This window comes from Panthera uncia, chromosome A2 (assembly GCF_023721935.1).
Source record: "Panthera uncia isolate 11264 chromosome A2, Puncia_PCG_1.0, whole genome shotgun sequence".
In the NCBI taxonomy this organism is placed as follows: domain Eukaryota; kingdom Metazoa; phylum Chordata; class Mammalia; order Carnivora; family Felidae; genus Panthera; species Panthera uncia.
Window position 1 is genome coordinate 155,369,921 of NC_064816.1, and position 26,965 is coordinate 155,396,885.

A 26,965-nucleotide genomic window follows, 5' to 3' on the forward strand; every position below is an offset into this window, starting at 1 on the left:
CTCAGGCCATCATCCCACACAAGAGCAAACTACATACCTTAAGTACGTTTAAGGCTCGCTTACATGCCACAGCAAGCAGCAGAGGGGGCCCAATGAGGAAAATGGAAGACCTGTCTTGGGAAGGCCACACAGGATGTGCCCAGCAGAACAGTCCCCGTGGCGGGTGACCTGTTCCTAAGCTGTTCCATACGTTCTCCTTGCTTACCTTATTGAGGGTCTGTGAAACCAGTCTCTTGCAGAGATTCCGAGGAACAAGAAACTTTTATGGAAGTTCTTCACACTTTAAGAAAGCTCGCGATATGGAAAGAGTCCTCCTATTCTTTTCTATCTTTCTGCGTCCCCATTTAAAGTCTCTGTTGACCATGGTTTCCCTTTTCTCCACTCTTTGCCCAATACCGCAAATGGGACGCAATTGACGCGCATCTGGTGTTGTCACGGAAAACAGAATAAATCCCTTTTTATGTTCCGTGTCCGGAGCACGTAGAATGTAACATCTTCCTGTGGCACCTTTTTTTTTTTTTCCTTTTAACTAGAGAGATAGTGTCCGAAGTCCCCGTGGCATTGAAATGGCCATGCGGCAATTGTTTCTGGATTGAAAACAATTGGCTGCAAAACAGAGAGAGAGAAATAGCGCCCGTGACAAGACCCCCAGTCTGGGCTGGAACTCAGTCCGTGGCAACCAGAAAACAGCGGTCTCCTTGCCTGTCCACTTCTGACAGGTGCATTCCCACACCTCCCCGGCAGGCTTCTTCCACAGCCTCGGCCTTTCCCCCTGGCATCACGTCTTTGGCTTTTCCTCATTTTCAGTGTCCACGTAAGCAGAGCCTGTGGTCAAGAGCAAAGCTTCTTCGAGGTCCCGTCCTCACTTCAAATCCACATTCCTCTCCATCTCTGGAGACTCCTTAGGCATCCAATTCCATGTTCCTCAAGAGCAGTTTCTACATTTCCTTTTATCACAAACACTCTGTCCACACAGTCACCCTCTGGGACTTCATTCTTCCAAATCGAGCGCTCTCTGTCCAGCACACAAGTCTCCACTCGTTCCAAACATGAAGGTATTTAAAACCTGTCTATATGTCCCTTACTAAGGGCAGGTCCTGCTTGGCACCTCATGTCATTTTGGAAAGATTTTTGGCTTTTTCCTTTTTAAACTGTACAGGTCCATTAATATTCAAGAAGTTATTCTCAGAAGGAGGTTAAATGTGTGGAGAAAACTAAAATTAGAAAGGCTTTGCATTTTAAAGACAGCTCTCTGTTTTTGCACGGCCAGTGGTAACTCCCTTTTCTCTGTGGATATCTTTGTTTGTGAAGTTATTTTTTAACCATCATAAAAGGCTTAGAGGCCAAAATACATAAGGAGAAATATTTCTCATACTCGAGAGGTTATCAAGATAACCAGAGGTTTTAAAAAGAGTTCATAACATTGATTCTTAAGCTCCAGGCATTTCCTTGAAGAATTTCCAAAAGGCTTCAAATAAATTTTCCCTCCCAGTGTTCATTTGCAGATGTGTTTAACACTGAATTTTGGGGTGTGACTATGCATATTTGGCTCTAAAAATTTCTATATTCACAAGCTAAGACTATTATAAAGAAAAAATAGACTATATTATAAAAAATTGGGGGCGGGGGGGTGCCTGGGTGGCTCAGCCAATTAAGCATCCGACTCTTGATTTCGGCTCGCGGTTCATGAGATTGAGCCCCATGTTGGGCTCTGAGCTGCCAGCATGGAGCCTGCTTGGGGTTCTCTGTCTCTCTCTGCCCCTCCCTACCCCCCACACATGTACATGCTTGCTCTTCCTCACTCTCAAAATAATAAACATCAGGGGCGCCTGGGTGGCGCAGTCGGTTAAGCGTCCGACTTCAGCCAGGTCACGATCTCGCGGTCCGTGAGTTCGAGCCCCGCGTCAGGCTCTGGGCTGATGGCTCGGAGCTTGGAGCCTGTTTCCGATTCTGTGTCTCCCTCTCTCTCTGCCCCTCCCCCGATCATGCTCTGTCTCTCTCTGTCCCAAAAATAAATAAAAAACGTTGAAAAAAAAATTAAAAAAAAAAAAAACATCAAAAAAATTTTTTTTATTTCCTGTACAATATGAAACGCAGTATAGTATAGTTAGAAAAACCAGCTCTCTATGCTTAGTGTTGACTGCGTGTTAGCATCTCACAGACTCAGTTCCCTTTCTAGGAGGTGAAGGCGAATCCATTCTCAAAAGTCCTCCGGCCTTCACATTATTGGGTTCAGTCACATACCTGCAAACTGAAGTGGTTGTTTGGGTTTTGCAGGGAGCCCAACCACAAACTTAGAAGGCCCATCCATAGCCTGTGCAGCCTCACACACACCTCTGACGCCCACAGCGTGTTCAGGGAGTTGTCCAAACGAGCCTCAGTGTTCAGGATCTTTAGTCCGGCTCAGGTAGGTAGGAGCGGTTGGCCGCCCACATGACCCTACCTCCGTTTCCAGCCCTCCCAAGGCTTGAACTGTGTGACCCAAGCCTCCACCCTCCCCTACATCGTTGGTCTATCTGGCGTGCTCAGCTCCCACCCTAGATCACATTGTCAGACTCTCAGGCAAACAAAGACACAACATTCCAGGGGTTTAGATATTGCCCTCCCAGGTCCAAGGGCAACGCCTGGACTTCTCTCTTTAAGCAAACTGAAACTCTTCACTCTACAGTTTTGAACATATTTCCTTTGCGGGCAAGGAGATAAACTCCAATTCTTAGGACCTCACTACCAGAATGGAACATGGGGATCCTAGTGGTTTGCAAAGTAGGATTCCAGGACTAGTTGCATCAGGAACCCTGGAGTTAACAAAATGCAGACTCCACGGCCCTATCACAACTTTCGAATGAGAATCTCTGTGCCAGAAGCCTCAGAATATGCTTCTGACTGCACTGCTGGGTTTATCCTGGATAAGCCTTTGATCCTCAACTGTTCTTCTATTTGTAAATAACTGGTATAACTAATGTATCTTGTCCCAGTCTGAGAAAACATACATTCTTACTTTATGCTCTTAGGAAAGATGCTTGTGGAACAGAAGATGACATTCCTTGTATATGCCTGTCTCCTAAACTATGGTTTGCCTGGATTTCTTTGATTCAGAGTATCTATATTATAATCATCTGGCCTCCTTGGTAGGAGTGTTTCTATTCATTCATTCATTTATTCACAACTTGTGCTTTCTCTGTGGCAGGCATTGTTCTAGGTGCTGAGGATATATATAACAAAAATGAACAAAACAGAAAATATCTCTGCTTCAGTGAGGCCAGGAGCACATATATTTTGTGCCAGATGGTGATACAATACGTGCTACATAAGTGGGGAAAAAATCAGGATAAAGGAAAAAAGGCAGCTGAGAGAGGGGTTCGCTATTTAACATGAAAGGTTTAGGGAAGGAATTTCTAATATGATAACATGTGAGCATAAGGGTAAAAGAGAAGCCACAGAGTTATTTGGGTAAAGGGCACAATGAATGCTAAGGCCCTGGGGCAGAAACAGATGTAGTGGAGGAGAATGCCTCATGTGATGGGGTTAAAGAAGGGCTAAGAGGAGAAGAAGCAGATACAGAGACTACAGGAAGCTCTTTCAAGGAATGTGGCAATTAAAGAGAGCAAAGAAATAAGAAATAAGGTCAAGAGAAAGATTCTGTAGTGGTGGTGGCTGCTGAGAGTAGAGACATGTCAACATGTTCATGTGGAGTGATCCAGCAAAGAACAAATTATTGGTGCCATGGAAGAGAGGGGAGACGTGCTGGACTGGTGTCCTTGAGTAGGTAAGAAGGAGTGGGCAGCCTCCAGGGTAAGAAGGAGCACTTGGCCTTACATAAGAACACAGGTATTCTCTTTACTTCTTCCTTCTTTCCCTCATCTCTCTGATTCTCACAGTGACTCTATGTTCAGTGTTCCTGCCTCAACTCATGACCCTCTCATGTTATGTAAATTCTTTGGTTTCCTGATGTATACTTAGCCCTGCCTTCATAAAAAGGAAGAAGAAGAAGAAGAAGGAGAAAGAGGAGGAGAAGGAGGAAGAGGAGGAGGAGGAGGAGAAGAAGAAGAAGAAGGAGGAGGAGGAGGAGGAGGAGGAGGAGGAGAAGGAGAAGAAGGAGGAGAAGAAGAAGAGGAAAGAGAAAAAGGAGAGGAAGAGGAAGAGAAAGAAGGGGGAGGAAGAGGAGAATGAGAAGGAGAAGATTGGAGCATTTGGGTGGCTCATTCGATTAACTCAGGTCATGATCTTGAGGTTCGTGAGATTGAGCCCCACGTTGGGCTCTGCACTTACAGCACAAAGCCTGCTTGAGATTCTGTCTCTCCCTCTCTCTCTCTGCCTCTCCCCTTCCCCCGTGCACTCACACACTTTCTCTCTTTCTAAATAAATACACATTTAAAAGAGGAAGAAGAAGAAAATATATCCAAACATTCTCCACTGTAGAATGAGGCTAAAATATCTGCTCTACCTATTATCAGTTTTGTTATACGGGTCAAATGAGATTTTGTGCGGAATAATCCTCAGTCCCTAAACTTCATTTTAAGATGGAAGAAACAAATCATCATCAAAACCGTAACAGCATTCATGGGTCTTCCCAGCAAACTCACTGTGCGTACCTGTCCCTGTCTTTTCTCTTTACCTGTTCCATATTGAATGACCTAATGTCTCAATGTCACTTCACCTGCTTGGAGAGCTGAGAGCCAAAAAGTCCACTATTCTGGTCTGTTGTTAAATTTGTGACTCAGTACAGTAAGCCTGGAGGTGATTTGTTTAAGAAAACATGTGTTGAATTACAAGGAGAGTAAAGAATGCCACCTGCTGGACCGTGAGAGGCTGGACCAAGAGCTGTGCATGGTTCTGTCCCATTTATGGTTTTAAGTCACTCAAATGAAGTCAGGAACCAGACTGATTCAAAGGTAATTTCTGATACACCAACATGCCACCTTGTGCCTTTCTCTTTTCATGCAATCTCTTTTCTCCCTGTAAGGATTCAAGATCTAAAATTACCATTAAGACTAGCTATACTTCCCTTCATTAGTTCTCTTTGAATCCCTTGAAAATTAGATCATAGCACGTTGCCATTTGAAGGGACCTTAGAGATGAGTTCAGTGTTTTCAAACACATTTTGGACACAGAAACTCTGGGAAAGCTATAGATGTGATCCTCATTTCAGACACCAGGAAACTGAGGCCCAAAAGGTGAAAAAGGTAAAGCTATGACGAGAAGTCGCATCTATTGACTCCCAAACCATTCCCTGTAACAGTTAACAAGCTTTCAACTGGAATCAAAATGGCTTAAACAATAGTGGATGTCTCGCGTGAAAAGTGTTGAGCGACTCTGGGAATAATTTAGGGGCTGACCAACATCACCAAAGACCCTGGTTTATCCCACTGTTCTCCCTGTTCTCCTCAGCATTTCTGATTTACAAGATGGTTCCAGCAACATTAGGAACCACAACCTCCACCCAGGATTAAGGGGCATAAAAGGGTTGTCTGTCTCTGATGAGCCAGGAAATGTGGCCCAAAAGAGCCTTAAAGAATCTCTTCATATCTTATTAGCCAGGAGGGAATGATATGTCCCATCCTAAGCAGGTTCCTGGCAAGGAGGGTGAAATTGCCGTATGTAACTTAGACAAATCCAGATACACATTCTGGGTCTGGGTGGAGGGGCATCCATAGCTGAAGCTTAAGATTCTATGCGAGTAGAGAGATTCCAGGACAAAATTAGAAAAGGGGGTTGTGGCTGTTTATTGGAGGAAACTTCTCCATGGGTCTCCCCATTAATGGCTTTGTTGGTACCTTTCTAAGGCTGTGTGGCTGGCAAATGGTCTCGGAAGGCAGAAGTTTCCTGACCAGGATAAGCTAATGTCTCTCCTCAGGGCAAAAAAAAAAAAAAAAAAAAAAAAAGAGCTAGCTTGCTCACAGCCCCTTTAAAACAATGAGGTTTCTTAAATTCAGGTTCCTCGGCTATGACATGAGCTCTGCATGTACAGCATCCCTGTGGGCTGCTCCACATGCCCCCATGAAACTTGAGGGACAAGAGAGAATGGGGGGGGGGGGGGGGGGGGGGGGGGCTGAAGTGCATACTGCCTGCTGTGCTGTGAGTAATAACATCTTTTGTCTCTGACCCGGGAGTCTTCTGTCTGCTGCCAACACACAGGAAACTACGGGAGACTAAGCTGTTAGTTTATGAATTGGGTGAAATCTCTGACACTTTCCAGTTCTTGCCACGGATAGAAAGACAACCATCAGTTTTTGCTACAGTCGTCTTTCCAGTGAGCCACGCTGGATACATCCCACTCTCAGATACTTATTTCTGGAAGTAAGAGTACTTCCGGCGTGTAAGAAATTTCTTTTTTTGCCGGCAGAAACAGGGCAACACTGCGGTCTCCAGTGGAGACCCACATTAAATAAGGACAGTGTCATTGGCTCTGGTGTCTTTTATGCCGCCTCCCTTTTATTCGCTCCCTGACTCTCTCTGTAATTATCTCTTTTAAAATGTCAGCTCCTCTCACCCAGAAGAGCAAGAGCAATCAGCCACAAACTGAACTTTAGAAGCTTTTAAAACACACTTGCTGTTTGACTAGGAGATAGATTCGCAAAGGCGTCCCTCAGCCAAGTCAGGGGAGCTGACGTTGAATGATTGAGGAAAAGGAGCCCGATCCTTTGCTCTCGCACTGGGCCCACAGCCCCTCGCTCAGGAAGCAAGAGAAGGGATGTGGGCTGTACTCAAATTGTGAATATTTCTACATCAGAGCCTGAGTAGAGGCTCCTTAAGGAGGAATCTGCTCATAGAGGCCATTGACATTGAGTACCTCTTAGTATACCCAACTGGTGAGAGGACTGAGCTTTGCAGCAGGAGCCTGGAGACCTTTTTCTTTGCTAGAGTGAAGCACTGATGTTAAGAAGACCGTAGTCCAGGGACGCCTGGGTGGCTCAGTCAGTTAAGCATCCGACTTCGGCTCAGATCATGATCTCAGTTTGTAAGTTCAAGACCCTCGTCGGGCTCCATGCTGATAGCATGCAGCCTGCTTCAGATTCCGTGTTTCCCTCTCTCTGCCTCTGCCCCACTCATTCTCTCTCTCTCTCTCTCTCTCTCTCTCTCTCTCTCTCTCAAAAATAAATAAACAGTAAAAAAAAGTTCTTTAATTAAAAAAAAAAGAAGACCATGATCCAGCGGAAGCAGAAACAGGGGATCTAGTGTGACAGGTAGAGAAAAAAGTAGAGACATTTCCTAGTTTGCTGTTGATACTCAGGGTTTCTCCAAATGGTGAGAATTTAAAGACCTGGACAAGAATTCATCGTAGCAGGAGGAGAGGAGGAGAGGCAATTAGAGCAGCATTTACCCTTCTAAGTCAAACCTTAGGGTTAAACTCAAATTATCCCTAAATTCTATTTCCCTCATGGCGGTTGATGCCTTTAAAATGAAACCATCTTTCCTACTTAGCTCAGGAACCCATGCATTCTTGCTTCTCTGACAACTTGCATTTAAAAATGCGTCTGCTGGGGGCACCTGGGTGGCTCAGTCGGTTGAGTATCTGACTTTGGGTCAGGTCATGATCTCACGGTTTGTGGGTCTGAGCCCCACATCAGGCTCTGCTGACAGCTCAGAGCCTGGAGCCTGCTTCGGATTCTGTGTCTCCCTCTCTCTCTCTGCCCCACCCTTTCTCACACTCTGTCTCCCTCTCTCTCAAAAACAAACATTAAAAAAAATTAATTAAAAAAATAAAAATGCATCTGCTAAGCCATAGCACTACAAGAACAGAACAGATTCAATCTTAGAAACTGAGGCTACTTCCCCACCCGCCCCCGACTATGCCAGAAATACAGGGAAAGATCATTCAGTACATGAGTCGTGTGATTGTCAATGTGCGTTGGTATTTCTGTAGATACCTTCATGAAGGTCACTGGCTTCCACCAAATCACAGTGACCCTTGGAGGCATGAGCTCCTCATATAGAGGAGATACTTTACCAGGTACGTGTAGATTCACCACAGGTGTTAAAATTAAAGTCCTCCTGCTAATAACATAAAGGATCAAAATTCCTTGGTACAATTAGGTTGATTAAATTGAGCTCTGCATCTAATATCCCTGTGGCTTAATAAAGTTAATGCTGCTTTCAGAGGGGCCTGACCCAGAGGCAGGGAACAGTCGAGGTCCTGAGAGAATCTGGACCACTATGGTTTTTAAATTAGAAGTTTGATTGCTTGTGACACCATCTCAAAATGGTACCAGTCCAAAGAAGCTGAATTTTCCATTAGCCCGGGAAAAAATGACAGATATTTAATTAAACTGCTTAGAGATTAGGCAGAAGCCTTAGTGATAAAGGAGCTGAGTCTCTTTATAAGCAAAGTTGGGAAATGCCACGTCTTTGATGTGGAAAAGAACTCACCAAGCCAAAGGAGCTGGGGACCTGTGTGCCGCCTTGGCCTTTCCATTAAGCTTCCCTTCCTGCCAATCGCAAGAAAAAAATATACATTTGAAAAGCATGTTTTATGAAACGTTAGGTGGTCACTGAGGAAATTGAAACCTAAAATGTGAAGTAAGAAACTACGCACAACCGAAGTTGCCAAAGCAAACCACCCTGATCCATTTGTCTCTTATTGAAAGGTGATTTGTTATGGACCTTGAGCAGATCTATGAAAAAAGAAATGACTTGTGGTCAGTGTTGGAGGGTACGTTATGAGAAGGATCCAGCATTCCAGATTGGAAATGACTAGGCGTATGGCAAATGGTTCAGGAAAGGAGTTGTTCTGCAAGAATCTTGAGCTACCTTTTGTACAGCCACAGTGACCCAAAAAGGGCGCCGGTCACCTTTATTGCTTCAAGACTCCTGCCTCCCTAGTTTTCGACAGGAATTGTGATGACTGCATTAATGAAATGCAGTTGTGTAAGCTCTCCCAAAACAGTAGCTCTCAACTCTAGCTATATATTAATATTTTCTGACATACTTTTAAAAATACCAGTGCCTATGTCACCAACTGAGCCAGAATCCCTGGGGATGGGGCTGGACATCGGTGTTTCATAAAGCTCTCCAGGAGGGAGTCCCTGCCTTGGGAGCTACTGAAGAGTTGCATTGTGTTTAGTAATCCACAGATCGGGGGCTCTGAAACCTGACAAGCCCGGGTCTAGGTTCTGGCTCCACTACTCCCTAAACATAAGACACTCAGCTCATGCTTGATCTTCTCCAGGTCTGGGTTTGCTTATCTGGAAAGAGTCGACGACGGTAACTTCTTCACAAGCTTTTAAAGATGGAGTAAGAAAATAAATGTATTCCTGGTGCCCAATCCAAGTATATTTCCCTCCCCTTGGAGGAAATATGGTTCATTAATAGTGGATTGATGTTTTCTCTCTCCTTCCTCAAATGATTTTGCCATGATTTTTTGTAGCAAGTGATGACGGGCTTTGTTTTTCCTCTAGAAATCACTGCTATCTGGTATCTGGGAGGAAAATACTCATGTGCCTTTCGTGCTTTCTGCTCCTTCAGCTGCCACAGAAGTGTCCTTTTCGTTTGATGTCGGTAACGGGCCAGTGGAGATTGTGGTGAGGTCGCCCTCCCCGCTCAATGATGACCAGTGGCACCGGGTCACCGCGGAGAGGAATGTGAAGCAAGCCAGCTTACAGGTGGATCGGCTGCCACAGCAGGTCCGCAAGGCACCCACCGAAGGTCACACCCGCCTGGAACTCTACAGCCAGCTGTTTGTTGGTGAGTAATAGGAAGGCCTTCATGACTTCCCCCTGTTGGTTTTAATAACCTTCACAATGGAAAAAATAAAGCTGTCTATGGGATGCTTTGATAGAAATCTTCCCAAAAGTAAGAGTCTAGGCTTCTTGTAGACTCTAACAAGACAGAATGGAACAGGAAGATGAATCAGGAGACCTAAATCTGGCTCACTCTCCACTCTCCAGCATTCAAGGTCCTCATCTACAAAATCAGAGGGGTATCTCTGAGGTCTCTGATCTGTGCAATGTTAGGTCTACAGCTTTAGGACTGTCGAAAATTCTTTGATAATTTAGGACGCTTGTAACTATGAGGGAGGAAGGATGGAGGGAGGGAGAAAGAGAAGGAAATGAGCTTCCTAAGTTTAGGTTTGCTCGAAATGATAAGTAGAAATCCATTCCTTTATCTGCGCATCCTGGAGGTTCTAGGCAGAGACAGACGGGAATTTCCCCATACAAAATATCTTTACATGAGAAAGAGATCAACACTCAGGAATTTAAACAGAGCAAAAGTTGAGCATCCTTTGCAAGAAGTCGATCTAACCTCACAATGTAGTCTTTGCTTTTGACATATTGCAGCTGAAGCTCATGTTCTTTCAGATCAATACCTGTTTCCACAACTAAATATTAAGTTTTCTTTTCCAGAACACTAACGTTTTAAGAAATTAGCTGTTTTTCCTCTGTTGAATGACAAGAGAGCAAATTTGAAGGACTTCCTGGCTATGTGCCACCTTAGACACCCCCCTCCGAGTTTCTTGGGGTTAATTGATCAAGTCAGTCAACTGTGGCAATCACCAAGCAAAACCAGACGTGACCTGGTTGCTGTCCATAGGCCCACCACCTGTCACCCTATGCTAGGGCCTCACTGAGGGTCAGCTAATTTTAACAAGGGCCGGAGCCCCACAGTGTCTTTCATAATTGTGCTGAAATGCTTTAAGAACATTGGAAAGTCACAAAAGGAAAGGTAAAATTAGATGTCACCTCCTTTGGTACAAGGTGGGTGGACTACAGACATGTTAACTTAGTCCGTTAGCTCTGGAAGTAAGACTGATTTGTTAACAAGCCATGTCATCAGGGGCCATGAAAGAGTCATAGATTTCAAAATAAAATACTCCTTGACCCCAATTAAAAGCTAACCCCTTACAAATCCTGCCCTCATGTTATAGTTCTCAAAATTGCACATTACTTTAAAATTATTTTTTATTAATTAAATACCAGGTCCACTGATTCCTGCTGAATATTATGAGCAAAGTCCACTTTATCCATACGTCTTGCCCAGATTACCTGGGACAAGTCTTGTTGTCCTCAATCCTGTCCATCCCAAGCATGCTGGTTAAATTCTACCTGGTTTTCTTCATAATGGGTGGCCTTCACTGACTGAGTTTCTTCTTTTTCTGACCTTGTCCCAACTTTCCTTTTTATTCCTTTCTTTCCATGGATTATAGTTGTCTCTGAAAAGTTTGGAGACAAAATAAAGTTGTAAATGGAAAGAGATAGAGGGGAACATTTATTATGGTCTTGGAAGGAATTTTGATTTCTTGAAAGAACAGCTTATAAGGAGAGAACAGTAGAGGGCTGAGGTCAGAATTCGACAGAACAGTTTAAGAGACAGCCAGAAACACAGCACCTGGGGAAGAAGGCTGAAGGAAAATGGAGGGAACAAGCAAGGAAAAACCAGGAGAGGGGTGTCACTGGAAGAGACAGTCTCATGCCATTCTCTGGGTTTCTTATTGACAAATAACATCCGGTGCCATGCATAAAACAAGGCTAGAAAAACATGCTTTGACTTTAGTAATGTTAAAACCACTGGTGACCTGGAAAAGAAGCTTCAGAACAATGGGCCGCCATGATGAGTCAGCAGTTGCTTTTCCCTTGACGGAAACGAGGAGGTCCGCATCCTCGTTTCTAATTTCCTGTCATCTCAGAGGCAGGCATGATGCGCATCTCCCAGACACAAGCTATTTTGCACCAGTATGAGAATTACTGTTCTGCAATAGACGTCCTCCCCAGGGGAGGTGGGGAGAGGAGCTAGTTTCCAGAGAGAACATCAATTCAACAGCTGCGAAATCCTGGAGCCCGTTATCCCAAGCCTATTCAGTAGGGATTCGGGAACCCGGAGAGCTATCCTGGGTCCAGTTCTCATTTAGAAACTCTGTCCTGACAGCGTGTCACCACTTTCCCTCTTGAGTCTCCTTTTTCCCTGTCTAATAAAGGAGTTGGATTCATTGGTCTCCAGAATGTCCTCCAGCTTCAACCATTTGTGATTACGTGTTTAGAGATGGGTTAAAGCAGCTTCAGTTGCCAAGAGTTCATCCTTCGCGCTGTGTCATGTGGATAACGTGGGCTTTGAATCCCACCTCTGCCACTTACAGGCTCAGGGACCACTGGCAGGTTACTCAGTATTTCCGTGTTAAAAAGAGATACAGGGGCGCCTGGGTGGCTCCATCAGTTAAATACCCAACTCTTAGTTTTTGGCTCAGGTCGTGATCTCACGGTTCGAGCCCCACATTGGGGTCCGTGCTGATGGTGTAAAGCCTGTTTGGGATTCTCTTTCTCTCTTTCTCTCTCTTCCCCTCCCCTGCTCATTCTCTCTTTCTCTCAAAATAAATAAATAAAAACATTTTTTAAATGATAAAGAGGGATACAGTCCCTACGTCTCAGGGTGGACTGAAACAGTCCAGAATAAGCACTCTTTGGAGGGTGCCTGGCATGAAGTCAGACTCATTAAATATGAGTTATTTCGTATCTTCGCTTTTACCTTTACTCCCTTAGCTTTCTATCTCCGTATATCCGTGTAACGCTCACCCCCTCCTACAGAACCTGCTTCCAACTGGCTCATTGCTTCTTTCCTAAAGTACTGACCTGATGTGTGTTCACTTTAACCGACATGCCCTGAAGGAAAGTTCCCATGCATACACGCCCCCTGACATTCAAAGTCAGGCTGCAGCTACTCTGCTTACCTGCCTCAGTGACCATACAGCAGCACACAGTGACCCAGGAATGTTCTCAGTCGACCAAGAAGACAGAAAGCGTCCATGTGTAAACATCACATGGGCATCAGTGTCACGGCCAAGACACGTGGCCAAGTTGCCCAACAGCTCCTTCCCCATTCTAGAACAGAGGGGCTTGCCTCAACCTAAGGCTAACACAGACCAGAATTCATTCTTGGATTTGCACACAGAGTGGGCTCTAAGGGAAGGCCAGCTTCCTGTCTCCTTTCTCAAAGCAACTGAAGAACAGTGCCCCTCACTCCACATCTAAAATGTAATTAAAAACTGTCATCGAAAGAGGATTAACACAAGTCTTTAGGCACTAACTCTCATTACTTTAAGAATTATTATCACGGCTCTGATTCTGCTTTAGTCAAAAAGTAACAAACCAATTTAAACATGAAGAGTGATGTGGGAAGAAAGAAGCATCTGCTGGTATTTGTCCGAAACACGGAGGAAACTTTCTCATGTTGTTGGTCCAGCAGGAACAAGGAGCATATGATGAGCTGCTGGGATGGCCCAGCCAAGACACTTAAACCACATGGTGATCTATAGCCTCAACCAGACCAGGTGTTCAGACCTACATCCTCCATGGCAGCCAAGGGCCATATTTTTCTTAGAAGGTAGAGAATAGCAGGCATGCTCAAAGTCATTATCTAGGTATGACCAGTGCTGGGCTGGGCCGAGCCAGAGCACGCTTTGGCACAGAGACATGTGTTGGGAGCCCTGGTGGCTGAAGCAGTGTTGGGGCTGTGAGGGGGCAGGGTATCTGCTGGGACCTTGGCCTGCAGCCGGTGGCCAGCTCAACACCCCATTAGGGAGCTGGAGAATGTGAGCCATAAGGGAGAGCCAGGCAGGCTATTCAAGGCAGGGTGGCTGGTGTAGGGGTTGATTGCCTTAAGCCAGACACAGGCCAGCTCATGTAACTGTGCTTAGCAGTAGCTTAAGGAGGAGGGCAGAGTTCGGGAGAGCTGGAGGCTGCTTTGGAAGGCTTAGGAAGATTCAAGCTCCTCAGTGGCTCTTTGAGAATCCTAACTAATGACGAGTGTCCAGGCTCAAGTCGTTCGACTCTGACCTCTTCTGAAATCTCTCTGGCTAAAGAAGGCCTTCCCTTTTGTGTAAGACGTGGCCCAGAAGGAGCTGAGAAACCACATTCATTCCTTCAGGATCTTTTGTGTTCTGCAGGAAGGCTGCCTGGAGACAGGAGCAAACCTTCTCTTCCTCCAGCAGACGGAGTGCTATGACCATTCTCTGAGCCATGCTGGGCCAGCAGCGCCATAAAACGGCCCAACTTCCCCAAACTTGATGATATAGCTTGTTTGGTCAGCTGCTCCTCAACCTGTCTGGATTCCAGAATCCTGAATGGATCATTCCCCTGCCATCTGAAATTCAGTGCCATTGAGAGAGCAAAGAGAAAAATCAACATTTGTTGTCTGAAAGGGAGAAAAATGGAATTCCGGCCATGAAGTGTACCAAAATCTGTGTATGAATAGAATGGCTCTTTTTGGTATCCAAAAAGCTTAGAATCAAAAATAGACAATCCAGGTAGCAGGAATTAAAACCCAGAAAATATGTTGCTTGTTCCCGTTTTCTGCAAGCCTGCCTCACTAACAACAACATAAACGCTGGCCAACATGTCCTGGGCAACAGACACTTCAAGGCCAAGTGCTCCCGGTGCTTTATTTACCTCTTATAAAGTAAACGCTATTACTAATTTCTGCTTTATTTTCACAGTGAAGAAACTAAAGCTAAAGATTAGTTAACAGCCCAACGTCGTGCAGCTGGTAAGAGACAGAGCTGGGATCTGATGCCTCAGAGTCTGATTCCAGAGATCCAACCCTCAAGGGTTCATCTTGTCAAAGCAAAAATTACACAGTGACATTAAACAGGCAAGGAAGATTTCTCTCAAGGATACTGCAGAGGGGAGAAAGGCCACAACTCAGTCTGGGCTCAACTCTGCTGAAACAGTGGAAGAGGGTTGTTTTTCATGTGTTGTGTTTTAATTGTGGTAAAATACACAATGGCGAGTTTTTAAGAGTAGGATAGAAGAGATGCGAGGCCATCTGTGTTTGCTAACAACTTTACCCAAAGGAAAAGTAAACTTTCTCCTCTCTTCCTGGCAGGAGGTAGTTTTACAACTTGGAGTGAGGGGCCACCCTTCCCCAGGAACTAAGAGATATAGGCAGTAGCTCCCTTGATGTTTACATTTCAAAGAGACTAGAAAGACATTCCTGGGCTGTAAAACTGGCAAAAAGACTTTTGAAAAGATTTACATCTCAAAGGGGAAGAGAAAGAATTCACCATTAGGAGCTTTCTTAAGTAAATGTTTTAAGAAGAGGGAAGTCAGGAGACCAGGGTCAGGAAGAAACAGGTCTCAAGGTGAGTCAAACTGAGGGGAACACTGCCACCATCTTGGTCAGTCTATACCAACATTTCTCTTGTAGGGTGATAGTGTGGTCCACCAGGTGGTTTCAGAGTGCCAACCCCAGCTACAGGCTGCAGGCTGCAGGCAGAACTTCCTGTGGTGCAGAAGGGAATCCATCCAGAAAAGACTTGGTGCACCCCAGATGGCAGCGGGGCCCCCATGAAGAAACACTGCTGTCAGTCATGGAGTATAGAGTAGAAGACTAGGAGATCAGGCCTGGCCTGAGTTGGCCCTGGCAAGTATTCTGTGCATTACAAAGTCAAAATGGCAAAGACCAAGGCAGGCAGAGAACCATGGGCAGACACAGACACGAAGCATTTGGAAAAAGATGAGAAGCAGAAGCAATCTTGGTGGGGAATGAGCCGCCTTACTTGAGAGTCTCTGGGATATGAAAATAAGCTGTTGTTTCTTTTTTACTTATTTTGGGAAACCCTTTGCAAGGGTTGTCAAAGTCAACACAGATCTCTCCAGAACCCACAGAGGTCTAGAAAACGTCCATAACTCTTGTCTTCTTTCCATGATCTCCCAGTGTAACCAAACCCAAGTCCATCTGCCCGATGCAAAGCAAAGTCACCCACTAACAACACATCAAGTCGGCAGCAAGGAGTTTGTTCAAGAGGCAGCCAAAGGAGGAGACAAAAGGACAAGCCTCAGATCCACCTCCCCAAAGTGGGAGGGAACACATTTTTGTAATCCTGGGAGTTGAGGTCACACACATATTGATGAAAAGGGCAGAGTAACTTAGGACCATTCATTAGGAGAGATGTGGCATGTGCACTGAGTGATGTGGGCATAGCAGACATCCCGTATTCACCGTGGGGTGGAGACTTAACATCAGAAGAAAGCAAAATTCAGCCGCAGACTCTGTTGCCTGGTGAACTGGGGAAACCCCAGGCCCTGGGGCCTTGACCCAGCCCATCCCAGAGAGGTCGCCAGAGGTTCTTGGTCATGTCGGGAGAGATAATTCAAGGCCAGACACACAACACAGCAGATGAGCAACATAAGCGGGAAAGTTTATTCAAGTGACTGTCACCTCCCAAGATGTGAGAGAGCCTGTGAGCACAAGAGAGAGAGCTGTGTCCCATGGGACTTGGGTTTCTATCTTTTATTGACAGGTGGCAAGTGGGGAGTGGAATGTATATTACTTGGGGCGGGGATTTCTTGGAAGCAGAGTTTTGTGCCTCTTATTTGGTCATGGGTTTCTAATCATGGCACCTGCCCTCTTTGGCCTGTGTGGTTTGATCTGGCTTCTTGTGGGGTGCCCCCAGGACAGCCCTCTAACTTTCCCCATAGCTGGCCAAGTCTTCCTTATTGCTGGCCTCCAGGCATCCTGTTAGAACCTAATTGCCTACTTGAACAACATCAGAAGGTTATCTCAAGACAAAGAGAAGGAGCTGCGGGCATGCCCTAAGAACCAGTATAACTGGATGGGGTCTTGGGTTCATCATCTCAGGTAAAGAAAGCAAGGCTTTGCTTGTTCCCAGGCTGGAACCATATCAGCTGACCCTGAGTCCAGGCTGCTGCAGAGGCACCTAGTGGGTTTGTTTGTGGGGACTGAAAAGACACGATAGCTTATGAGGAGGAAACATTTCTGTGAAAAACAAGCTTTAAACTTTCTGCTACTTTCAACTCCATTCACCCTGCAGGGCCCGGTTTCACCAGCAGCGGCCCACCCACCATCCTTCGTGAAATACTTTCTTCTCTTGAAAGTATGGCAGTGTACTCACCCACTTTTCCTTCCACGTTTGCTTGCCATGACTTAGTCTCTCCTGTGAGCCTCTTCCTCTCTGTGACCACTAGATATGGAAGGTTCACAGAACCTTCCTCTCTTTTCCATCCATCCATTTCCCCAGGTGATCTTATCCAGTCCATTGGCATCCAATACTATCTATGGACCAATGACTCTTAAATTGAAATCTCCAGGCTTCACTTCTCCCAGAAACTCTGCATGCACTTATCCAACCGTCTACTTAGCACCTCAGCTTGGATGTCCAATGGGCGTCTCAGAGAAAACCTGACAGGCTCTTGATGCCTACCCCAAACCTGTTCTTCCACCAACCTTCCCATCACAGTAAATGACGTCACCACCTACCCATCTTTGCTTAAGCCCAAAATTTGGAGCTGTCCTTGATTCCTCTCCTTCCGTCATCACTGCCCGGCAGGAGTGAGCCTCATGACTCTACCTGTAGACTGTGCCCGGGGTGCGTCCACTGCTCTCCATTACCACAAGTCCTACCCTAGTCAAAGCCACAGTTGTGTCTTGCTTGAACTGATGCAGGGTGTCTCCTGGCTGGTCTCCACAGTTTTGGTATGTGCCACGGACACATCAAGCTTATTTCTGCTCTAGAGCATTTGTACTGGCTGTTTCCTCTGCCTCAGAATACCTCCCCAGACACTGACGAGGCCAGACCCTTCTTGTTCTTTATGTCTCAGCTTCCGTTACCTTCTCAGAGAGGCCTTCTCTGACCACTCAATCAGAAGTAAGCAGTCACATTCTCCTTAGTGTGATATTTTCATTTCTTTTTGTGTCCTTCCCCTAGACAGTAGGCTCCATGACAACAGAGATCTAGAATAATGTCGCAATGGTTGCCCAGTGAGTACTGGCTAAATATACAGTAGAATGAATAAGTGAATGGTATCGTGTTTATTACTTCTCTGCGTTAATAGTCATATGGCCATCTTTGGAAATACCTTTTTTCACTGGATACCACAGACTGAAATCAAGCATAACAGAAGCCAAAAAACAAACAAACAAACAGGAGACAGAGAGTCTCAGAATTTTATGAAAGATAGCATCTCAATGCAGTCTAGTCCCTAAATACAGTTTTCAGTCTCCCTCTTTCAAGGTGAGGCCTTATCTGTTTGGCAGTAGCCGAGACGCTAGCTAGGACCCTAATGCAAAGAACTTCAGACCTGACCCTTATAACTGGTCCCCTGCTTCTCCCCCAGACACAGATAGGGAGCAGTATGGCTGGAAACCACAGCCAGCAGGAAAATAATGAAATAAAATGATTTACTAGGTAAAATGGTAGTATAAACATCACTAAATGAAATCAGTAAACTATCTGCAAAGCAAAAGGGCAAATAAAATACAGAGGTCGCTTCCATAGAACTGCCTCCTGCCCCTTCACCCCACCACGGGTGAAGCCACCCACAAGTAAGTCACCCTACGTTTTCCTACCCTCTGGCCTTTAGTGGGCAAAGCCTACCAGCTTTAACAATTCCGGCTCTCTCTTTTAGTTAGAGTTTTAACATATTAAGTAAGTTAGGATACACATCATTTTCACCTTGGTTTCTTACACTCCCAACATAATCAGATTGACAGTGTGCTTTTATCCTCTTTTGAGACCCAACAAGGTAGCCTGTGAACCGCCTGTTTCCACAGGGGCTGGACCACTCTTCTAAGGCAGAGGTCACACGCGTGGAAGCGTTTAGAGAGATTCGGGACAAACGAATAGAGGCGATCCTGCTGTTCACCTTCTGCGCAAAATAGCTCATGTGTCGCAAACAAGTGTTTCAGGGGCTCTGTGGTCCTCCTCCCCATTTTCTCATGACAACTGATGGGCACGGTCTGATCCAGAGAAGTCATTTTAAAGAATTTTTTTTTAATGTTTATTTATTTATTTTGAAAGAAAGAGAGAGAGAGCAGAGGAGGGGCAGAGAGAGAGGGAGAGAGAATCCCAAGCAGGCTCCACGCTGTTAGTGCAGAGCCTGACGTGGGGCTCGAACTCACAAACCGGGAGATCATGACCTGAGCTGAAACCAAGAGTCGGAAGCTACACCACTGAGGCACCCAGCCCCGCCCCCCCCCCCCGCCAAAAAAGTTGTTTTAATGCCAAGACACCAACTTTGCAATCAGCATGGAGAATTTTTTTCAACAGATTCACAATTTCACATACACATTTTTTATTCTTTCTATGAGGATCGAACTAGAGATCGTGACCGTAAATGGCAGCTGTCGCACAGAAAAAGATTGTAATCAAAGAAATTAGTATCATGATGCAACTGTTGAGGAGAGGATGAGAACTCACAGCCCCACCGCCCCTCTGGCGATTCCCTGAGGAGGTGAAACAACCCCACTTCACTAGCCCGAGTGAGAGAGAGGGAGAAAAAGAGAAAGGAGAGAGAAAGAGAGAGGGAGAGCGAGAGCTGTGAGCACAGTTACCCCGTAGATGGCTTATTCTACCCTCCCCTCTCCCATCAACCCTCCTGTCCGGGGTTCTGCCCAGCAGGAACGCATGCGGCCCACCCTCACCTCCCGGTCCTGTCGTCATATCCTAGCGGTATTCCTCGCTCATTTTAATTTCTCTTTGTCACGCTTCATCTTTCTTCCCAATTCCCAGTTCTGTTCTCTCCCCCTTGCTGGCACCCGCTCGAGTGTATTTTATGTGTGGCCTCCCAGCCCCACGCTCTATATACCTGTTCAAAATATATGTATGTTTTGGAAACTTGATAGTATTGCCTTTTGCGTGTCGTGATTTATATAAATGGTATTGTACTACAAATCTCATCTGTTTCTTGCTTTTTCACGCAGCCTTAGGTTTTTAAGATGTATTTGTATAGCTCTGTGAATACTGTGGTACAGTGTTCCATTATGTGTACATCCACACTTTATTTATTCTGTCCCCTAAAGATGGATACCTGAATTCCCCGAAATCTTGGCACCTGCAGCCAGTCCGTGAATACGTTTATGCACGTCCCCCTGTTGTTCGAGGGTTTCTTTTGTGCATGCATGTATATGTGTGTGTGTGTGTGCACGTGTGTGTGTGTGTGTGTGTGTGTGTGTGTGCGCATGTCCAGGAGAATTACTGCATTGTAGGGGATCTGCATGCTTACTTTACCAAGTATTGCTTGTCTGATCAGTTTCTGAGTGTAAACTTCAAACCTTATTGGTCGAATTATCCATTTCTGTCCATAGTCTATCATTGGTAGCTCTGTATAATTTGAGGCTGTTTTGCTAGCTAAATGAGTCAGTTCGTGATCTTTTTGATTTATGGCATCTTCATTCACTATGATGTTTTCCATCTCAGTTTTATCTTTGCTCTTAAAACTACTGCAGTGCCCTCCTCGTTGCTATTAATATTTGCCTGGTGCTTTTGTACAGGTGTTTGTATCCTTTTATTGTATCTCAGATACCATAATGCAGAATCTCTTAAAAATCTAATTTGAGAATCTCTATTCACTTATTGTAACTACTGTTATTTCATAAGGGAAGATTTCTGCCATCTTACCTTGTGTTTTTGATTTACTGTGTTTTGTTTATTTGTTTGCCTGCCCACCCACCCCCATCTACTTTCCATTGATCAAACTGAATATTACTCTACTGATTTGAAAGTTATAGATTCCACTTTCATTCTTCTGGCATCTATTCCTAACTTATTAAGACACATACTTATGCTTTTTTTCCCTGTCATCCACAAAAACAAATCAATATCACTGTTCTGAATAAGACAAAGACCAAGAACACTCTGACCTCCTTCCCCACCTCACTGCCTGCCGTGGTGATATCATTTAGAGTTTTAATTGCAGAATCTTATCAACATACTTATTTTAATTACATTTACTAGGTTTTTCTTATTTCCCATATCTTATCACCTCTTGGATTCAGTTCCCTTCTTACGCAAGAGCAGTTCGAAGAAAGACTGTATAGGGGGGTGCCTGGGTGGCTCAGTCGTTTGAGTGTCTGACTTCAGCTCAGGTCATGATCTCACAGTTCGTGAGTTGAAGCCCCGTGTCCGGCTCTGTGCTGACAGCTCAGAGCCTGGAGCCTGCTTCAGATTCTCTGTCTCCCTTTCTCTCTGTCCCTCCCCTGCTCATGCTCTCTCTCTCTCTCTCTCAAAAATAAATAAACTTTTTTTTTTAATTTTTTTTTAACGTTTATTTATTTTTGAGACAGAGAGAGACAGAGCATGAACGGGGGAGGGGCAGAGAGAGAGGGAGACACAGAATCGGAAGCAGGCTCCAGGCTCTGAGCCATCAGCCCAGAGCCCGACGCGGGGCTCGAACTCATGGACCGTGAGATCGTGACCTGAGCTGAAGTCGGACGCTTAACCGACTGAGCCACCCAGGCGCCCCATCTTTTTTTTTAAGAAGAAAGAGTGCATAGGTGAATCCTTCCAAGACACATGCTTACAAATATCTTTACTGGTGGCCATATTTAAATCAATACTGTCTTTTATCAACAATGTTGCTCTTGAGAAGTTAGATGTAAGCTACATTCTTATTATTGAACTTCTTTCTCTTTTCTTTTAATGTTTCTTCACTTAATGCAGCACTCTCAGCCTTTTGGGGGCCAGTCTGCTAAAGCCTGTTTTCCTCTTCCCAGAAAGATGTTTTATATGAGTAACATAAAATATACTAAATTACGAAAGAAACCAAGCATAGTGAAATTAAGTTATCAAACATCTAAAACAGCAAATTAGTGATACAATAGTAATATTAGTGCTGTAAATAACAAGACCTAGCATCACATCTAATAACGACCTGAAGTTCAAACTCCTCATGAACATAAATGATACTTCAAAAGATCTATAACTCTAATGTAATAGGAACATGTCTATGATTTTCTATCAGCAGTAGTGATGCAGGTACCGCTAATCCTGCTGCAATTTTCCCTACAGTCCTAATTGAAGAACATGCTAAATTTTCATTGAGAGGCTACTGAAAATTTTGAACATGGAAGGTGTTTCCCATCCTATTCTCCAGCTTCCTGACTCCCATACACAAATGCCTGGGCTTTGGGGCTCTGGTTAAGAACCACAGCTATAAGCATAGGTGTGGGGTTTTTTTCTTATCTACTCTGTTTAGTATTAATATATATCTTATATACTTCTGTTATTAGTATATCGTATATACTCTGTTTAGTAGGAGCCTCTTCATTCTGTTCTAGAATATTCTGAGTCATTATTTCTTCAAACAGTTCCTTCCCCCCAGTTTCTCTTTTCTTTTGAGGTTATTGGTACACACATGACAACACTTCTGCCCTCCATAGTCCTTAACTTTTTGTTTATTATTTTAACCACTTTATCCTTTCCTGTTGCCTTTGAGGAGGGTTTATTGACCCCATATTTCAACTGCCTAAAATGTTCTTCTGCTCTATCTAGTCTGCTCTCCAATCCCTCCTTAGAAATCTTTATTTATTATTATATTATGGTTTTCTAATTCTCGACATCTCCAACCAATTCTTCTTCATAATGGTTTGTCTTGGCCCCATGTTTCCAGTATCACGGAGGAATCATTATGCTAATCTCGCTGCTCTTTTATGTCAGCACAGTAATTAAGATGACGATTATGTTGGCTCCTGTGTGCCTGCTGTCTTGCATTTCTGTCCCTCCCGATACAGGAGTCCTTCCCTCATAGCGTGGGCTTTCCTCCAAGGCCTTGTCAACATGTGAGCTCATGTCCGTTCCCTTGAGATTACAAAATGCATCCTCCAGTGTTGTCTGCCTGAGGGGAGAAGTTAACACTCAGGCCCTGGGCTGTGCTCCTCAAGGAAAGTTGAGCGTGAGGAGAAGACGTTCATCTCGGGATGTGGAAGGGCTAGTTCCCATCCACATCAACCCCTTCCTGTTCCCACCTCCAGGTGTCTCTCACGTCCCCACGCACAACTTCAAAAAGCCTCCCTCCCACCCAGGCAGGGACAGCCATCTTCTGCTGTAACTGATTCTTCAACCAGAGGTGTATCTTCACCCACTAGAGCTGTTCTCTCAGTACTACACCTAAAGGTCTGTCTCAAAAATAAGCAGATCAAATAGCCTCTCATGGTTTCCTTGTTTTCTGTGACCTGCCCATACTATTTAACATTCATACCCAAGGCGTCCTTGCAGTCTTGACCTCAGAACGTGCCACTGTTCTGTCCTCAGCCTCTCTGCTAGCTCCTCTCTTTCCCTCCCCTTCATCCCCACGGCTCCTCTTCTGTTCCTCCACCCTCGTGTCTTGGAAAGCTCATACATCCTGGGAGGGTGGTGATCAGAGCCATTCCGATCCCTCCCAGATCCATAAATCCTGGGACTAGCATCTGCAAAGCCTTGTTTGAAGTCTGCAGTCTGCGAGGGGGACAACAAAATGACAGGTGGAAGGAGCACTGGGGGTTCTTGACTCTGGATGAAAGAGACCAGATCTGGTTGTTTAAAAAGTAAAGACTTTAGAAGACAGATAATGAAGACAGAGAGAGAGGTGAATCAGCCCAGTTCAAGTTCCCAGCCTCGTGTGTGTGTGTGTGTGTGTGTGTGTGTGTGTGTGTGTGTGTGTCCGAGAGAGAGAATCTAGGATATGTTAAATACATTAAAACCAACAGAAAGAAGAGGCTTATTTTGCTCCAAAGATAAGCAGTATTCACCAGCAGGACACATAACAGGAACAATAACATACAGATATTTGTAAAAGAAATACCTGGAGTTCTAAGCTGATGTATTTAAATTTGGGGTTTGCGTTGAAATCTACTAAAGTGCTGTGAATACTCTAACATTTGGATCTAAGATGTGGTGGTTTATCGCTGTATTCTCTCTCAGCTCCCACTTCTCTAAGGGACTTGGAACTGTATTAATTGATGCCACGAGCTGCCCTCTGAACCAGCACCGTCAGACCGGGTATGGGGGGGGGGGGCGGTGAGCCACCACCCACCAGCTGGGGCTAAAACCCATAGCCGCTCTGGTTTTAAAGTTGAACTTGAGCTTTTGAACCAAGCAAAAATATAATTTCAATAACGGCATCAAAGAAATGGTCTCTCTGTTGACCTTGAGATCGGTGTGGACAGCTCTGTTCCTGGTTCTGAACTGTCAGCACTGCATTCCCTTTTTGGCTTCAGCCATCCTTGTAGCTTCAGGGACAGTATTTTTCCAAGCAGTGAATGACTTATATTAATCATTCTGTCAGCATTTTCCATTTAAGCAGAGCAATGCCTAGAAACATATGTAGAAGAATCTCCTGTGATGCAAGCCCAAAAACCAAGATGGCAGCCATTAGCAAGAGTGCAAGCTTAAGAGCCGGATAGCCTGGCAGTGGATTATGGCCAATGGCCACTTCTTAGCTGTTTAACACTGGGCACATCGAGTCTCTTGGTCTCAGTTTCTTCACCTATAAAGTAAGGATGATAATAATTATCTCTGAGAGTTAGAACATGTAGTTTGGAAGAGTATCTTGTACAGCTAGTATCCGACTAATATTAGCTTTTGAAACAGGTAATAATTTATTATGCTTGCCCTGCCACTGTGGCCTCCAGAATGAATTCAGACCTCCTACATCCTCCCCATCTCAGAGCAACTCACATTTAGATGCGCATAACTGTTCCGTGCTATCAGAAACCCAGTATTCCCTCGGCCTTTATTTTGAAGTCTCCTTCTAGTTTAAATAGTTTGGATTCACAGATTCTGCATGTCCTTTGCCCTGAGGACATAAGAAAATCCATGCAGTAATAATGAACTTTAGGAAAAAATCTATTCTATTGAATGAAGTTATGAATGAGCACTCACGAACATTATCTGCAAAAGCAATTCTCCAAACCCGCGCTCTCTGTGTAAAAACGTTTTCATACATGCCCTCCGATATCTAGCTGACATAGGCTTCCCTGATCAATACTTGTCGATCATGCAGCTGCACTGAATAATGTGATCCCATCCTTCAACCCTCCCCACTCCTGAGAAATCTTCGCCATTCTGAGGCTCTCATCTTAACCAGTAATGGCGGTTTATTTTACACACCTGTACTGACACTGCAGGCTTTTTTCTTATGGGTTCAAGTGGAGCATCAAGACCTAAGAGACAGTGGTAACATGTAGACTGAGAGATACAGCGGGTACGGCATCTGCAATGAGGGAGGCCAGGCCTGTCCAAGCACATAGTCGTGTTTGCCCGCTCACGAGCACAGGCCAGGAATGGCTGCCCTGGAGTAGGGTGGGGGGGGGGTCACCTGGACCCGGAGAAGTCACACCAGTCTTTTATCCCCTCCCAATCACCGGTGCAAGGCCTTCGTGCCAGCTCACAGTTCCCCAAATGCAAATACGGTCCCGCACAGCAGACAAGAGAGAGAGAACACACCGGCCTAATCCCGGATCTTCCAGGAACACAGTGCAGTTCAAAGGTCTTTCTCTCAGGCAGGCCTGGACCAGCCAAGCTTGATGCCAACCCTTTACTCACTGTACGAGCCTGCTCAGGCTGCCATAACAACATACCCACAGATCAGGGGCTTAAATAACAAACCTGTTCTGGAAGCCGCAAGTCCAAGATCCAGATGCCAGGGTTGGTTTTTCCTGAGGCCTCTCTCCTAGCTTTGTAGACTGTTGCTTCTCGCTATGTCCTCACAGGGCCATTTTCCTGTGTGCACACAGCCCCGTGTGTCTCTTCCTCTTCTAAGAAAGGACACCAGTCACAGGAGATGAGAGCCTCACCCCTACCATCGCATTTAACCTTAATTACCTCTGTAAAGGCCCTATCCCCCAAATATAATCACACTGGGGGTTAGTCTTCAACGTAGGGATTTGGGGGCAACGGAGTGCTTTCCAAAACACCAAAGGATTCAGGTTTCTGTACGCTCACCTTAGCCCTATTTAATTTATTCCAAGTCTCTACTTCTGTAGAATTTTGTTTATAATAAATAACAGTAATAACGACAGCTACCATTAACTGAGCATTACCACAAAGGAATGTATTATCCTCCGTTATTAATATGACCCTGCAAGGTGCTTATTGTTATGCTAATTTCACACGCCAGGAGACTGGAGCCCCAGAGGGCCTGGGGAGATCACACAGGCAGTGAGCAGCAAAGCCAATGTAGGAAAGTAGATCTTTGTTTTTGTTTTTTTTAACGTTTATTTTTTTTTTTAATTTTTTTTTAACATTTATTTATTTTTGAGACAGAGAGAGACAGAGCATGAACAGGGGAGGGGCAGAGAGAGAGGGAGACACAGAATCTGAAACAGGCTCCAGGCTCTGAGCTGTCAGCACAGAGCCCGACGCGGGGCTCGAACTCACGGACTGTGAGATCATGACCTGAGCCGAAGTCGGACGCTTAACCGACCAAGCCACCCAGGCGCCCCAACGTTTATTTATTTTTGAGACAGAGAGAGACAGAGCATGAACAGGGGAGGGTCAGAGAGAGGGAGACACAGAATCCAAAGCAGGATCCAGGCCCCGAGCTGTCAGCACAGAGCCCGACGCGGGGCTCGAACTCACGGACCGCGAGATCATGACCTGAGCTGAAGTCAGCCGCTCAACCGACTGAGCCACCCAGGCGCCCCTGTTTTTATTTTTTTAATTTTTTTGACATGTATTCACTTTTGAGAAACAGGGAGAGATAGAGAGTGCATCGGGGTGGGACAGAGAGAGAGGGAGACACAGAATGGGAAGCAGGCTCCAGGCTCTGAGCTGTCAGCACAGAGCCCGACGAGGGGCTCCAACTCAGGAACCGTGAGATCATGACCCGAGCTGAAGTCGGCGCTTAATCAGCTGAGCCACCCAGGCACCCCTGAAAGTAGGTCTTTGTGACCACAGCTCATGCTTTCCTCACCCCCGTTTGCTGCCTCTGGTCTGTCACACTGTGCCTTGCGTCACAGCGTACCGTGAGTGACGCTTGCCATTAACCCTCGGGCAAGAAGTAGGTCTCCTCCGTCTCTTTAGCAACGCCTTTCCCAACACCTTGCACATGTGAACCGGCCAGTGGCTTTGTGTTTCTCACCACCGTGCAGCAACTCCCCTTTATACCCGTCCTTCCCCTCCCACCTGCTTCCCCCCACCTGCGGGCAGCACCCCCCTGCCTCTTTATCCTGAAGCCCTCTTCCCAGGGATATGCTCTTGGATACTCTTCCTTTTTTAAAGAAAAGTGTATTTATTTACTGTGAGAGAGAAAGAGAGAGAGAGAGG

The 26,965-nt window shown here is 45.3% G+C and overlaps 1 protein-coding gene and 1 long non-coding RNA gene across 3 annotated transcripts in view; one reads left to right on the forward strand and one right to left on the reverse strand.

Annotated features, from left to right (window-relative positions):
* The window catches only part of LOC125930940 (uncharacterized), a 43,466-nt gene extending 41,662 nt beyond the window's left edge, over positions 1 to 1,804 (reverse strand). For both annotated transcript variants that reach the window (XR_007460313.1, XR_007460314.1), the window contains exon 1: positions 206 to 1,804. This is a non-coding gene — a long non-coding RNA (uncharacterized LOC125930940). The remainder of the gene's footprint in view (positions 1 to 205) is intronic.
* Positions 1 to 26,965, forward strand: part of CNTNAP2 (contactin associated protein 2) — a 1,963,583-nt gene that overhangs the window by 1,726,029 nt on the left and 210,589 nt on the right. Inside the window, exon 17 of the mRNA XM_049643059.1 lies at positions 9,463 to 9,681. Within this exon, the coding sequence (XP_049499016.1) occupies positions 9,463 to 9,681 (219 nt within the window). The remainder of the gene's footprint in view (positions 1 to 9,462; positions 9,682 to 26,965) is intronic.